This window comes from Microplitis mediator, chromosome 9, assembly GCF_029852145.1.
Source record: "Microplitis mediator isolate UGA2020A chromosome 9, iyMicMedi2.1, whole genome shotgun sequence".
NCBI lineage: Eukaryota > Metazoa > Arthropoda > Insecta > Hymenoptera > Braconidae > Microplitis > Microplitis mediator.
This window is the reverse complement of record NC_079977.1, coordinates 3,948,238-3,961,598: the sequence shown is the minus strand read 5'-3', so window position 1 is coordinate 3,961,598 and position 13,361 is coordinate 3,948,238. Positions and strand designations below refer to the sequence as shown.

Below are 13,361 nucleotides of genomic sequence, written 5' to 3'. Positions count from 1 at the left end.
ATATATATATATATATATTATATATTATTTATAAAATTAATAATAAGATGTAATCTACTCTTGTTCGCGATAGAGTAAGCCTTGGATATATAAATTGGGTTAAAGCATCGTAGGTAAACAGTGAACGAAAATTTAATAGGATAAAATTTAATGTAAGGGTTCAAAAAAAAAATAATTAGAGGTCGAAAAAAATACTAAAAAAAAAAAAAATAATAATAATAAATGAAACGGGAGTCAAAAAAAGGGGGTTAAACATTGAAACGATCAAAGGATAATATAAAAAATTCAATAGGATTAAAAAGAGACGTGAAAAATAGAAAAAAAATTAAAAAACGCTTTAGGATTGTCTGATTGCGGATAAAAATTAGGTCTCCCTGTAAAATGCAAGATGGCCAGCGTCCCCAAAGTTTGTTGTTGTTTTATAATACGTAATTAATATATGTATATATGTTAATATACATTTTTAAAATAAATAAATAAAATAAATAACCTGCGTAGATGTGTTTTTATCAACACACTTACGCACGTTTTTTTTAATAATAATAATAGTAATAATAATAATAATAATAATAATAATAATAATAATAATAATAATAATAATAATAATAATAATAATAATAATAATAATAATAATAATAATAATAATAATAATAATAATAATAACAGTAACTATAATAATAAGAAAAATACATATATGTATGTACGTATGTGTGATACAATATAAGTTGACCTTTAGACCCCGAAATGGGGAAAACATGCAATAATATGTAGTGTAGCAATAGTATATTTATATATTATATATAATTTAATATAAATATTATAATAAGTATGGTGGAAAAAAATGTATATATGTATTATATTCTTAATAATAATAATTAAAAATTTGGGTTTGGGTGATTGTGGTGGGTTATTTTTGTAAGAATGTGTGGAGTGAGGCATGTGGGTACCTCCAGGATCACTGTTTGTGTCTTGTTTGCGCTTCCTCTTCTTAGTTCGGTTGGTATTTGCGCGGGAAGACCAGTCAGGGTACAGCTGCATGTGCAACTGTCTCTCACGTCGCGCCAATTCGTAATACTTGGCCTGTTCCTCTCGCCCTAGCGCGTGCCACTACCGAGAGAGAACCAAATACACTTGTAATTGCATTTATACGGTTATATCTAAACGGTTTTTTTTTTATTTTATTACTCAATATATCAATAACAGATTGATGAGTGATGTATTGATGTGATGATCTTTTAATAAATTATTTATTTTAATAAAAAATACTGCTATCTACTCCGCCACCCTCGAGCCATTACTCAAGTTATTGATAAATTTTCAATTAAATTTATAAAAAGCATTCGAAAATAACATTGGGGTTCCTACTTTCCGTTTAAAGTGCTAGAAGAACAGCCATGTTCCCCACCCGTATTAACTGTACATCAAAAAAAAAAATTATCGTTTACAAAAGAAAATTTTAAAAACGCGCCCGATATTATTCAAATAATTTATCACTATTATTTTTACCGTAAGTTTAAATAATAATTTTTACCTCAAAAAATTATAATACCGCTTCAGGGAGTTGGCCAGAGACAATTATTGCATACGCGGGTTATATATTATTAATTAATTTTTTTTTTAAATATATTATCTATTGGACATTATTATTATTATTATTATTTTTAAATGCTTGCCACATTCCACAATTCCCACAGACAATCCAATCCAATTTAAATTAATAATCCGCTCATCAAAGAGAATAGGAAAAATATATTTTAAAAATATAATTAATACTTTTATACACATATATAAATAAATATATACATCTATATATATGTATAATAAAGAAAAATAAAATAAAAAAAAAAAAATATAAAAAAAAATAAATAAATAAATAACAAAACAAAAAAGAAACGCATAGAGACTTTGATCGTTTCAATATCCATGAGGTTACTATTTATAAATAATAATAGTTAATTATTATTATGATTATTAATTATGATTATTATTGTAAAAGGGCCTGCTGTTCTAGCACTGGAAAGTGGTACCTCCGGTGGGATCTGCGGAGCGTTCTTTCTTCCTCTTCTTCTTCTTGCTGCCGTATCCGTAGTTATCCCTGGCACTCCAGCCGGGGTAGCGCTGCTGATGGAGATGGCGCTCCTGCCTGGCCGCCTCATAATACCGCGCCTGCTCCTCCCGGCTTAGCGAATGCCACTGCGTGTCATATGCCCCAAAACGGTCATTCAAAGTCTCAATCATTTTTTTTTTTGCGTGCACCGTGCTCACTATCTTTATTTACTTAACTTCTTACTCGAGTACTTGTACTAAATTACTTCCCTAGTACTTTATTAAGATTTTTTTAATTCTTTTATTTTATTTACTGATAAATTATAATCGACCAACCCGCCCTCCCTGCTCGCCCACACGTTAATTATCGAATCAATCTCTCTATTACGATATACATATATTTATATACATATATCTATATTTATTTATATATTCCATAGATCCCACCTACAATGCTCTCTAACTAATTATGTTTTTTCTGCTTTTTTGCTTCTTTTTTTGTTAATAATTGAGTAAAGCTTTTTTTTTTTTTTTTTTTTTTTTGACAAAGCGTTTTTATTTTACATGCAATTTTTTTTATTTTTTAAGTCAAAATTTTATTTTGAATTTTTTTAACTCAAATTTTGAATTAAAAAATATTTTTCGCATTTAAATTCTAATTCAATCACAAAAAAAAAAAATTAATTACAATACGAAAGTCGACATGACCATGAAATTAACAGACAATTAAAAATTTTAGAATTTTTCAACAGTAATTTAAAAAAAAAATAAATAAAAAAATGCACATGTAGAAAATTAAAAAAACTATAAGTGCAATTTTTTAAAATATTTTTTTTTTCAATTCATATTTTTGAAAAAATCCAAAACAACGTCAACTAATTTCAGTATCAATCGACTGAATATTAAAATTTATTTTTGAATTAATTACCAAATAAAAAAAACAATTAGTATTTAATAATTAAAATTTCTTACCCGTCTTCCTAAAATTTGGTTGATTGCAGCACTCTCTTTTAAGGTACACTCTGCCACCACTTTCGCTCTCATTTCTTTCATATACAGCATAAAAGCGTTTAAAGGCTTCTTTATGTGGGGTTTCTTTTTGTCTATTAAAAAAAAAATTAATTAATGTCATAAAATTTAAATTTCAAAAAACAAAATCAAAATTTCGTACCTTGATTATTTTGCTGTCCAGTGTCTTGTGTTTTTGTGATGTCTGATGACAAAGACGACGAGTTTTTCTGGTCCATTGAAGACCTGAAGATTTGCAAAAAAAAAAAAAAAAAATTAATAACATAAAAAATTAAATAAGTTACAATTCGTACCGTTTACTAGACAATTGTTTATTATCAGTGTCGTGTTTGACGTTAGCGACCGAAAAAAGCGGGCTCTGGGAGTTGGACAACTGCTCGGTCAAGTTGACCCCCGGGTTATCAAAATAAGTCTGGGTGGGCAATCTCATAGGACTTCTGGTAAAATGTTGGGGTAGGGACCAGTTCATTTGTTGACACATGAGTTGTTGTGCCTCGACCATCGCCAGCAATTGCATAAAATAATATTGTGTACCATAAGGCGGGGGTGGCTGGACTTGAGACTCGGGTGTTGAATCACGCGGTAAATTTCCCATGTTCAGTTGCATCAAATTGCTCATATGCAAGGCCGTCAATAGTTTGTGGTCCGCCATCGCCAAATTGTTATCACTTATTTTTTTGTTACTATCACCAGTTAAATGCTCAATCGCCATATTGTCTGTTTGCATCAATACTCTGGCATCATCCGGGACTTTGTTATCATCCCCGTCAATAACAATATCGTCTTTTTTATTCAAGGCAGTTATCGTTGCCGTTGTTGTCGTACTAGATAATGACAGATCGTCTGCTTCTAATAATACCGACTCACTACTAGTACTATTATTACTACTATTATTATCTTTTTTTATTACCAAATTCAATGGCTCTAAACACTCCGACTCCATTGCCATTTGTTTTATTCACAGCTAAATAAATATATTTATTTAAAAGTCTATCACTTTGAAATAATAATCGTAATTACACTAATTGACCGTTTTAATTTTTTTAAAATAAATCACAGACTAAATTTGGCAATTTTTTTTTTTTATTAATTAACACTTAATAATATTAGCACTTATTTTAAATAAATATCACAATATCACAAAATACATATATATTATTTATATAAATATATATATATATATATAATATCCAATTGAATAAATTTAAAAAATACTAAATAATATATTCATTACAAATTTAACTATAAAAAAAAAAATTATCACATTCTATCCGCGTAATATTTCATCCGAGTTCTCTTATTAATTTAAATGGCCCGACCGCCATAAATAGAATTATTATAAATTTATATCGCACCATAAATATTTATTACGCGGATCTACCTCTTGAAATAATAATTAATAATAATAATAGTAAATATAAGTAAAGTAAAATTTGATATTAATTTAGACAATGACAAGTACGATATAAGTAATTATTGTTATTCGAGGATTAAAATGTTAATGGTAGAGTAAAGTCTTTTGTGAGTCGTCGTAGCACGAATAACCCAGCGGTGTTACGATTGATTATCCGTGGGTTGAGGGGGTGACGGGGATGGACGGTGGTGCGGGTGCACGGCCCATCATTGCAATTCATGGCTCTCTACAACTACATCTCTTGCTAGCAGTGCCCTACACTATATAACCAATGTATAATTCTCATAGGGGGTGAAAATAGCATTTTTTTGGCGGGCTCCGTGGCGCTACTGTCGCCCTTATACGTTACGACAATGTCCTCCGTCGTCACCCTCGTTGTCAACCTCCGTCCCTTTTTTATCTTCTATGATTATTCAGACACTTCCTTATACTTAATGGTTAATTATTCACTCACGACCACTTGCCTTCGAAACGTCATTAACGTCATTGTCATCGGCCTTTGCCACCCGCTGTATCAATTGATTTATTGCAGTACAGTTGCAATTATAATAACAATAATAATAATAATAATAATAATAATAATAATAATAATAATAGGTATTACTATTATGGATACTGTGGGTCGTTGCCCGATTTTACGAGATTAAAACACTACAGTAGATAGTTAATTAAAAGTAATTATTATTTATATATATGGAGATTTGTTAATAAATGTCCCGATAATGGCTGACAAGACGAACGTTACTACTTGGAGTGATAGATGCAACTACATTGTAATACAAGGCCTTGATGCTTTGGAGACTACCCCTCTTTCCGATTCGACAATCATAATAATAGCAAACTCGTAATTTTCAACGGAAATGTCATATTATATATATATCTATGCATCTATATGTATATCTATATACATTTATAATGTACAGTATGGAAGTAGATTTAGGGAGATCTGGTGAGTGTCTGAGGAATAAGACAATAGTAACTGTGGCAACGGATGAACACGTTGAGAGAACGTTGTCTTAAAGTGCCATGGGAATAAATACAAACCAATAACGTGGATTAAGTACTAATACAAATTATAAATCTGTTAAGAGGGTAATGATCAATACGGGACGGAAACAGCGCAGACGCTGTGATGTGGATCCTGAGAATAGAAGAGAAGAGGAGAGAAAAGAGAAGTCTGCTATTCGATAACTTTTGTAATAGGGGTTGTTCTGATGCTTTGGGATGTGCTACCCCCTGCAGCAGTCTTTTGCAACTACTTTATCTTCCTTATCATTTGCGAGACAATATGTGGATTTCGGATGGTAGATACTGAATATTTCTTTTTTTATTATTATCGACTGAGTTTTTCCCTCAGCTAATAATTTAACTTCAATCGTCATCTTGGTAATCATTCGCACACAAGTTTTATGTTATCGGTGCAATGCGTTTTGCTCTTGACTTCTGTTTATTTATTTACGAGGGAGCCAATCGTACCGTGGAAATAATGGATTAGTTTGATGTGTTGATAGCTATGATTATATATTTATTTAATTTATGTAAATATCAGATATTATGTGTCACGGAATGTAGTTACACTAGGCTATTTGTGTACACAGTTGAAAGCTGATTTAAATATATTTTTATTTATGAGAATTTATTATTTTTGTAAGCTACTTTTCCCTCAATGCCGAGACATGGGAACTAGCCTGTGACGATGTTTACCCCCACTAGGAAAGGGTTGAAAAGGACTGAGACGGATGAAGAAGAGGCATTCCGACGGGACTCCTAGAGGACCCAACGTGACGTCATCTAGCCATTCTTACCCTTCCCTTTATTATATTAATCATTATTATTAAGTCACCCTAACTCCCAGGGTCAGCGACTAATTAACTGTTGGGTATAGAACGTAGGGACACTAGGATATTTGTGATTCCGACGTTGGAACAACTTTAGGCTAAACAGACCTTACGCTTTTGTGAAAAATTCATATTTGCCCTCCCTGAGGTTCGAATCCAGACGTTTGTTTTCTTAGCGATACGTAGGAACTGCAATAGTCGCGCTCATATTTTATGAGTGGACTACTGACAGTTTGAAAATTTAATAACGATGCGTATAAATTGACATATTTTAATAATAAATTTATGTAAATTAGTGATAATTACCTGTGATTGTGATCCAAGGTAGAATGATCCGCTTTAGGCGCCGATGAGACTAACGCATGAGACGCTAAAGCGTGTGCGTGCGGACTCAGTCCTGGATGAGGAGGCATAAGGCCCGTTGGTGAAAACCGATAAAGATCACTACAAACAAGTGTATAGTGGAATTAATTATATCATTCAAGTATTTTAAATAATAATCTTGTTTTTATTTAATTAGTACACAATAACGTGTAGACATACCTGGGTAAACTTGAACTTGTAATGGGTAAGCTCGTGGGATATGGACTTCTAAACCCGGCACTCGCCGGTGAAATAGGATACATGCCTGGCGTATGCCTATAAGATATTGTAATTATTGTTAATTTAGTCTTTTGTATTTATGTATGCGCGTTATTTATCTTCATCATTAAGGAATAAATTTTAATAGGTTTGTAGATATTATCGTTGAAACAATTTGTATAAAACAAAATAAAGTTTTGGTGAGTTGGGTTTAAATTTTAATCGATGGAGGAAAAAATAAGAGGGTATACGGTAATTGAGGGACGAAGGACTAATCATCCGTGGAAAATCTCAATTTAGGGTGGTTCAGGCAGAAAGCAAATAACAAGGAGGGACCACGAGGTTTCTAAGTTAATCTAGCCAAGAGGGTGTACACGAACTAATAGACTGGAACGGAGAGGATGACCAGACAAAATGACCATCCACTTATGAACACTTTTTATAGATTTTTCGGGGGATTCATCTTTTAAATTGTTATTTTAACTGCCGTTCTCTCTAATGAATGTCCAATTTTATGATGAAGTGCATTCTGTAGAGTTTCAGTTCAAAAATGCAAATTTATTGGTGGCTCGAAGGACCAAGCACGAGAAAGGTTTATAAGTTAGAGACTAGAAACTTTACGATTCTTTTTTTAAAGTTACTCCGAGTCGAAAAATTTGATCTGATTTTAATCTCACTAGAGTGTTTTCGGACTAAATTGTCTGTTTTTGATCTGTCTTTCAAATTTTAGGCTGTTTTTGATCATCGTAAGATCAAAAACAGAGTAAAAATAATAGACAGAAAAAGTCTGATCTAGAGGCGACTAAAACTGGAATTAAAACTATTGAAAATAAATCTGGATGTAGTCTAAATAAGGAATAGTATTAGCAAAACGATTTAATTGAATAAAAATAAAAGGTAAAATTGATTGGGAATAACTTAAAATTTTAGTGTTGTACTTATAATAAATATAACCCAATAATTTATAGATTTATTATAGTATTTATAACAAAACTGGAAACAATATTTTATTAAGAAAATTAAAAATTAACTTACCACGATGCCACTTGCGTCATGTCTGGACTTAACATGGGATACGGATACTGCCCCGTCGAGAAGGGGTACATCGGGGCTCTCGTTAAACCTATGAAAACATTTGAATTTACTGCGTATAAAAACCAACCACAGACTCTAATGAAAAATAATATTGACTTATAATTTTTGTTTAATAAAAAAAAGCGTAGGTGAAATAGTTTTTTTTTCACAAATATGCAAGCGAGAGTGAGTGGGTGCAGCGGAAAATTTAATGCAAATATTATGACGACATCAAAGAAAATTTGTTGGATCAAATGAAAAGATGACTGACTGTGTTATTTGCTCATAGATATATGGGGGTTAACGCTCGATTTGATAAACAAATATTGTTAAATCGTACGTCCGAATGTAAACGCTAAAAATTCATTTGCTTTATATATTTATACTGTGTATTCTCTCTTTTAATAAGTCTTTCATCATTACTTTGAAATTAAATCTATTTGCGTAATTTTTAAACGTTCGAATTTGTCCCAAGTCTGCAAATCAATATCGCCATATATACCGATCGCTCACTTGGGTATTGTATATCAAAGGGATGGCGATTCGGATTTGAAGTATTAGGGGTTCGTGCGTGCTTGCAGAACGATAAATAAATTGGCTTCGTAAAGACCTAACGACTGTCGTTATTGGTGAACCTGTTTCTAAATGACGAAAAAAATCACGCCCGTTTGAAGCAGCGGTACTTGTTGGCAAGTTCCTACGCATGTTTTCCCGCAATCTGGCCACTTATTTGACTACAACCACCACTAATAATGGGTATCACTACTTGAATTTAGTGAGTGAATAAACTTGCTGGCGAAGTATGCGAACGTGAGTTAGTAGAGACAAGTATTGAATGAACGTAGCTAGGGGAGGTGGTTTCTGGGTATAAAGTAAAGACTGGTAAGTGAACGAGAGTAGTAGAGATGAGGGCCAGACGATGAACAAGACGAGGTAAAAGGGAGACGAAGGGGTAGCAGTATTCGTTCGTAATATCCTGGGCAAGTCCGCCAGACTCTGTCATGTGTGCTTAATCACTTTCCAGTCGACTCGGCAGTCTGCAACCCCATTATCGAGGTTTTACCACCCGGAAAATTACTCTTTTATTCCCGTGAGCAACTGGAGGAATCGAACGATCGAGAATCCGGCGTGCAATCGTTTTCTCTTTGTCAGTTTTTTTACTTTTTTTTAAGCATTTTCCGTCTCATTCCATACTTCAACTTGGATCCCTGATCCTTTTAGCCCGTTTTAACCTGGCCTCCTCCATTTCCACAGTCTCCGTCTCCAGCAGCTCAAACTCCCGTTCGTTTTTCCACTTGCGTTTTATTAGATCCCATCGTTAACTTGAGCTAGAGGAAGTAGTAGCATTAATGGTCCCGGGAAATTTCTTCAGTCGTACCAGCCGTTAGACGAGTCTAATCGAGCGTTAGGATCAATGATCAAGAAGCCTGTGCTGGCCTTTTCACCGCAGGATATTCGTACAAGTGCTTAATTTCGTCTATTGCTCATTCAGCTTAGCTCAGCTATTACTCATCATTATCATCATCATAATCGGGATCATAATAGCAGTAGTTATAGTGTGAATAAAATGTACCACTGACAACACTGGTTACTACTTGTGCGTTAAATTGTACAGCGCAAACTTTATTTGGAACTCATTAATCAGTCACTTATTGCCGGTTGTAATACTCTCAGTTCACAGCGTAGTTTGTGTTGAGTGAGTGCCTTCTCAGGCGCACCCATGTACTCTTATCCGTCTTTCTTTTTCTCTCGCATCATGTACACGCCATTAGCCTTTGCACAGTTAGTACATAAATATCCATGCTGTTTTATATTTTTAAAAAACGATACGCGATCAACGTACGGATATCTATACGTACGCGATAATTGCATTAACTCGGCGTTTTATCGATTCGATCGAGCGGAACCCGACGACACTAGTCCAGTCACAACAGGCTCGATATAAAATATACATTATATATTGTTATAAATAAACAAAGTGAAAAAACTCAAGCATAAATAAATAAAATGTAGGTGAGACTTGGGATCGTTTTATAGCCGATAGTTAAATTTGCGTAACGTGTCAAAGTTTTAGTTTCACACAGCATTCTCAATGATTTTTAATAAACCAGCTATAAAAAGACAGATAAGTCTTCAAGCTGAATAAGATTAAAACCACATGATACATTCTCTATCTAATATATTTGTATATTGATACACGATAATTGCATTAGTTGACGGTACTTTTCACCCAGTAGTGTGCACCGGTCTAGCAAACAACCGACAGACACGTGGCTGCTCGACGTCCCGCAAGGGTGATAATGAATCCTGCTGCGCGTAGACCGGCTACTACACCTAACTTTGATATACGATATAACGTATAATACATACGATGACGAACCGATCGGCGATGAAAAAAACGAAGTAAAAAGAGGTAGCTAAAAAAAAACGGTTAAAATACTTGTGCAATTAGACGTCCTGGTAAGTCGACACGCACACGCGCCGTTTTTGCTCAGGTTGAAAACCTGTTTCGCGAAAGATCGTAAATCATCGTGAAATCGAGTTAATAATCGTCCAACTAATTAGTCATATCGTTTAGGAGCATACTTATGAACAGGACAATAGTTTCCATGGGTTAACTGCAGTGAACATTAAAAATTAGCGTTAATGTAGACTGAGTTTCTCATCGCAGTCCCTCTTTCTATACAACCGGTGGCACAGTTGGTCTGTGGAGGACTTTAGTGTTGTTATAACGAAGCTCAGACACACCTTCAGCTAAAGTGTCTGTGTAATGCCTCTTGCTCGTTATTTGCATTCGGCATGCTATTTAACTGGCCTAGCCAAGTGGAACTAGTTGCCCTGTAATTGTGCGGTGTGCAAGGAGTGCCACGAGGCAACTCCCTGACTCTACATCTCTCTGCAGATTCCTCTGCTGAGCTCTTTACATTCACGTACGTACCTATGTATGGATACGATCGTTCGAACTGAAGCTCTGGGGAAAATCACGAGGAGCTAAAGAAAAAGCTAAAGGATTTTTAAAAATAAAACGACTTAAATTAACGGAGAATTGAACAAAAAGGATCGGAGGTAAATTGTAACGCGCGTCTACTCTCGTTCGACGACATATCAATTATGCCACCCGGATTCAAGTTTTTTTTATTTCTACGAGCATGACTGGTGTGGAGTGTAAAGGAATATTGTCGAGCGAAACACGATAGATGAGAAGAGTGTAGAGAAGGAGATGAAAAGCTAGAAGAGGATGGAAAAATTAAGGGAATCAATGCGGGTGCTTCGGTGGTCTGAAATAAACGGGTGAGATCGAAAAGTGCTGGCTAATTAGAAGTATTCCGAGAGTAACTCAAGGGGGTAAAGGTAGAAATAGAGCTAGGAGGAGAAGTAGGAGGGAACGTAGGGACTGGAAAATGTAGAGAGTCAGAAAGGATAATGGAAAAGGTGAGTAGTATATAGAGAGTGATGCTGAGTAGTTACGACGTAGTTCCGTGAGAAAGAGACACGAGAAAATGAGAGGGATTGTAAAATTTCTGACGTCGGGGATATGATGGTCGACTAAAGAGGGTTGACAAGGGGCGAAACGTTCGCTCGTTTGCAAGACAAAGAACTCTACCGGCGTACGAGCTTCGTAGTCTTGCATAAACGCTATCAATCCCATCTACATAGAGATCCGGCTGATGTATATGCTAGGTGATTTCTTTTTTTTCCTCATTTTTTTCATCTCGGTTATTATTTTTCGAAAAACACGAACACATCTTGATTCCAAGGCTTTTCAAATTAACGCACTGGTGCGTATTATTTTCGTGCGTAATCACTATTGCTCCAGTACATAGATGTCTTAGTTTGGCTCAGCTATTTCTATACATATATATGTAGTTTCTTTTTTATTGTAAATAAAAGTGCTCGTGACCTAAATTCACTGCGATCAAAGAGACTCAAGCACTTTTTATTATTTCAACGTTTTCTCTTCATGTCTATATAGAAAATCTTTTGATAAATTTTCTACAACCATTGATGGTATTTTACGCGATGCTTTAAGGACATATGTTAATATATTTATGATTATAATTAATATGATTATCATTATGGTAATTATTGAACGTAGTGTATGTATATTTAAAAATTGAATATGCTACCTGAGCAGAAATGAAACTACCCTACTCCAATAAAGTGGAGTACAGAGTAGGGAGATAACAAGAGGGAAAAAGAATGGAAAAAAAATATATATAAATAAACCATTGAAACTCGTTGACCTGACGCCGGAGAAAAACTGCATGCCTGACTGATTAGCCTAATGGTGAGTTCTCCTCTTGTTCTTATACTTGAGGCCAGTTTGCAAGTATTCTCCCTTCTGACAGGCCCTCGCTTCTTTTTATTTTATTTTATGTACATACACAAACATATATATGTTCGTTTTTTTATTTTATCTCATGAAATATTTCCTTTTGATGACGTTCTCGCTACTTGACTCGATAAGGAATATTCTTTCAATTAGGACGCAATAAAAAAAAAAGAAATGCTAAAATACATCAATATTTACAAGCACTTAAGAGCTTTTACTGAAATAAAAGAGACAGATAAACGTAGAATAAAACTTAAATTTCCATAGCGTTTGATTTGCTACTTGACTTGGGAACGTAAAGAGATATCATAGTTGTTGAATTTACATTGAATCACAAGGGTGTATTTTCTGACGTTCAAAAGATTTAATATACTTGAGTAATCGTTTATTTTAGTCGTTTGTTGTTCGATAAATATTATCGCGCGCATGTACGCGAAGTAAAAGAGAGAAAGAATTAAGAGCACACACACATACACACAACCTCCACCTCAGCCACCACCACCCAAAAATAATCTTTTTGTCATGATAAACAAAAAAAAAATTTTTTGAATATATAGTAGTATTAGTTTATAAAAGAAAAATATGATTAGTGTGTGTATGAAAGCATGAGTGAATTAGTGTTTTGGAAATTTGGAATAATTATGATAATAAAAATAATAAAAATAAATGAATCAAAACGATTGGGCGGTTGGAAGCGTGGCTGACCTGTGGAGGCTGCTGCTGCAAGAAGTCGCTTCCAGTGTGCAGGGTGTGAGGACGGACCGTGTTGGGGTGCTGGCCAGTACTCACCGGCAGCCGCGGCCGCCTTGCCTGCGTCCAATGCTCCGTAAGGTGGTATCCCCATGTGTGCAGGCGGTGGTTGCGTCAGGTGGTCACCGTTCCCACAAAAGAACGGTAAGCCGCTTGGATGCGTGCCGGCAAGACCCATTTTACTCGCCTGAAACAGATAAAATGTAACACACGTTATTTAAAATGTAAATGGTAATAGTAATGAAATAATTATCCTGAAATTAATTGTAAATTAAAAATAAAATTAAAAACTGTT

General features: G+C 34.2%; 1 protein-coding gene across 10 annotated transcripts in view; it reads right to left on the bottom strand.

Annotated features, from left to right (window-relative positions):
* LOC130674274 (protein pangolin, isoforms A/H/I/S) overlaps window positions 1-13,361 on the bottom strand; it is a 109,706-nt gene that overhangs the window by 12,506 nt on the left and 83,839 nt on the right. For 3 of the 10 annotated variants that reach the window (XM_057479556.1, XM_057479554.1, XM_057479551.1), the window contains 7 exons: window positions 13,022-13,253; window positions 7,945-8,032; window positions 6,871-6,966; window positions 6,634-6,771; window positions 3,218-3,300; window positions 3,019-3,149; window positions 2,028-2,193 (listed from right to left, as the gene is read on the bottom strand). In XM_057479556.1, the coding sequence (XP_057335539.1) occupies window positions 2,028-2,193; window positions 3,019-3,149; window positions 3,218-3,300; window positions 6,634-6,771; window positions 6,871-6,966; window positions 7,945-8,032; window positions 13,022-13,253 (934 nt within the window). Of the gene's footprint in view, window positions 1-947; window positions 1,108-2,027; window positions 2,194-3,018; window positions 3,150-3,217; window positions 3,301-3,368; window positions 5,210-6,633; window positions 6,772-6,870; window positions 6,967-7,944; window positions 8,033-13,021; window positions 13,254-13,361 lie in introns of those variants that run through there. The other 7 variants (XM_057479557.1, XM_057479553.1, XM_057479555.1 and 4 more) reach the window with 4 other exon arrangements.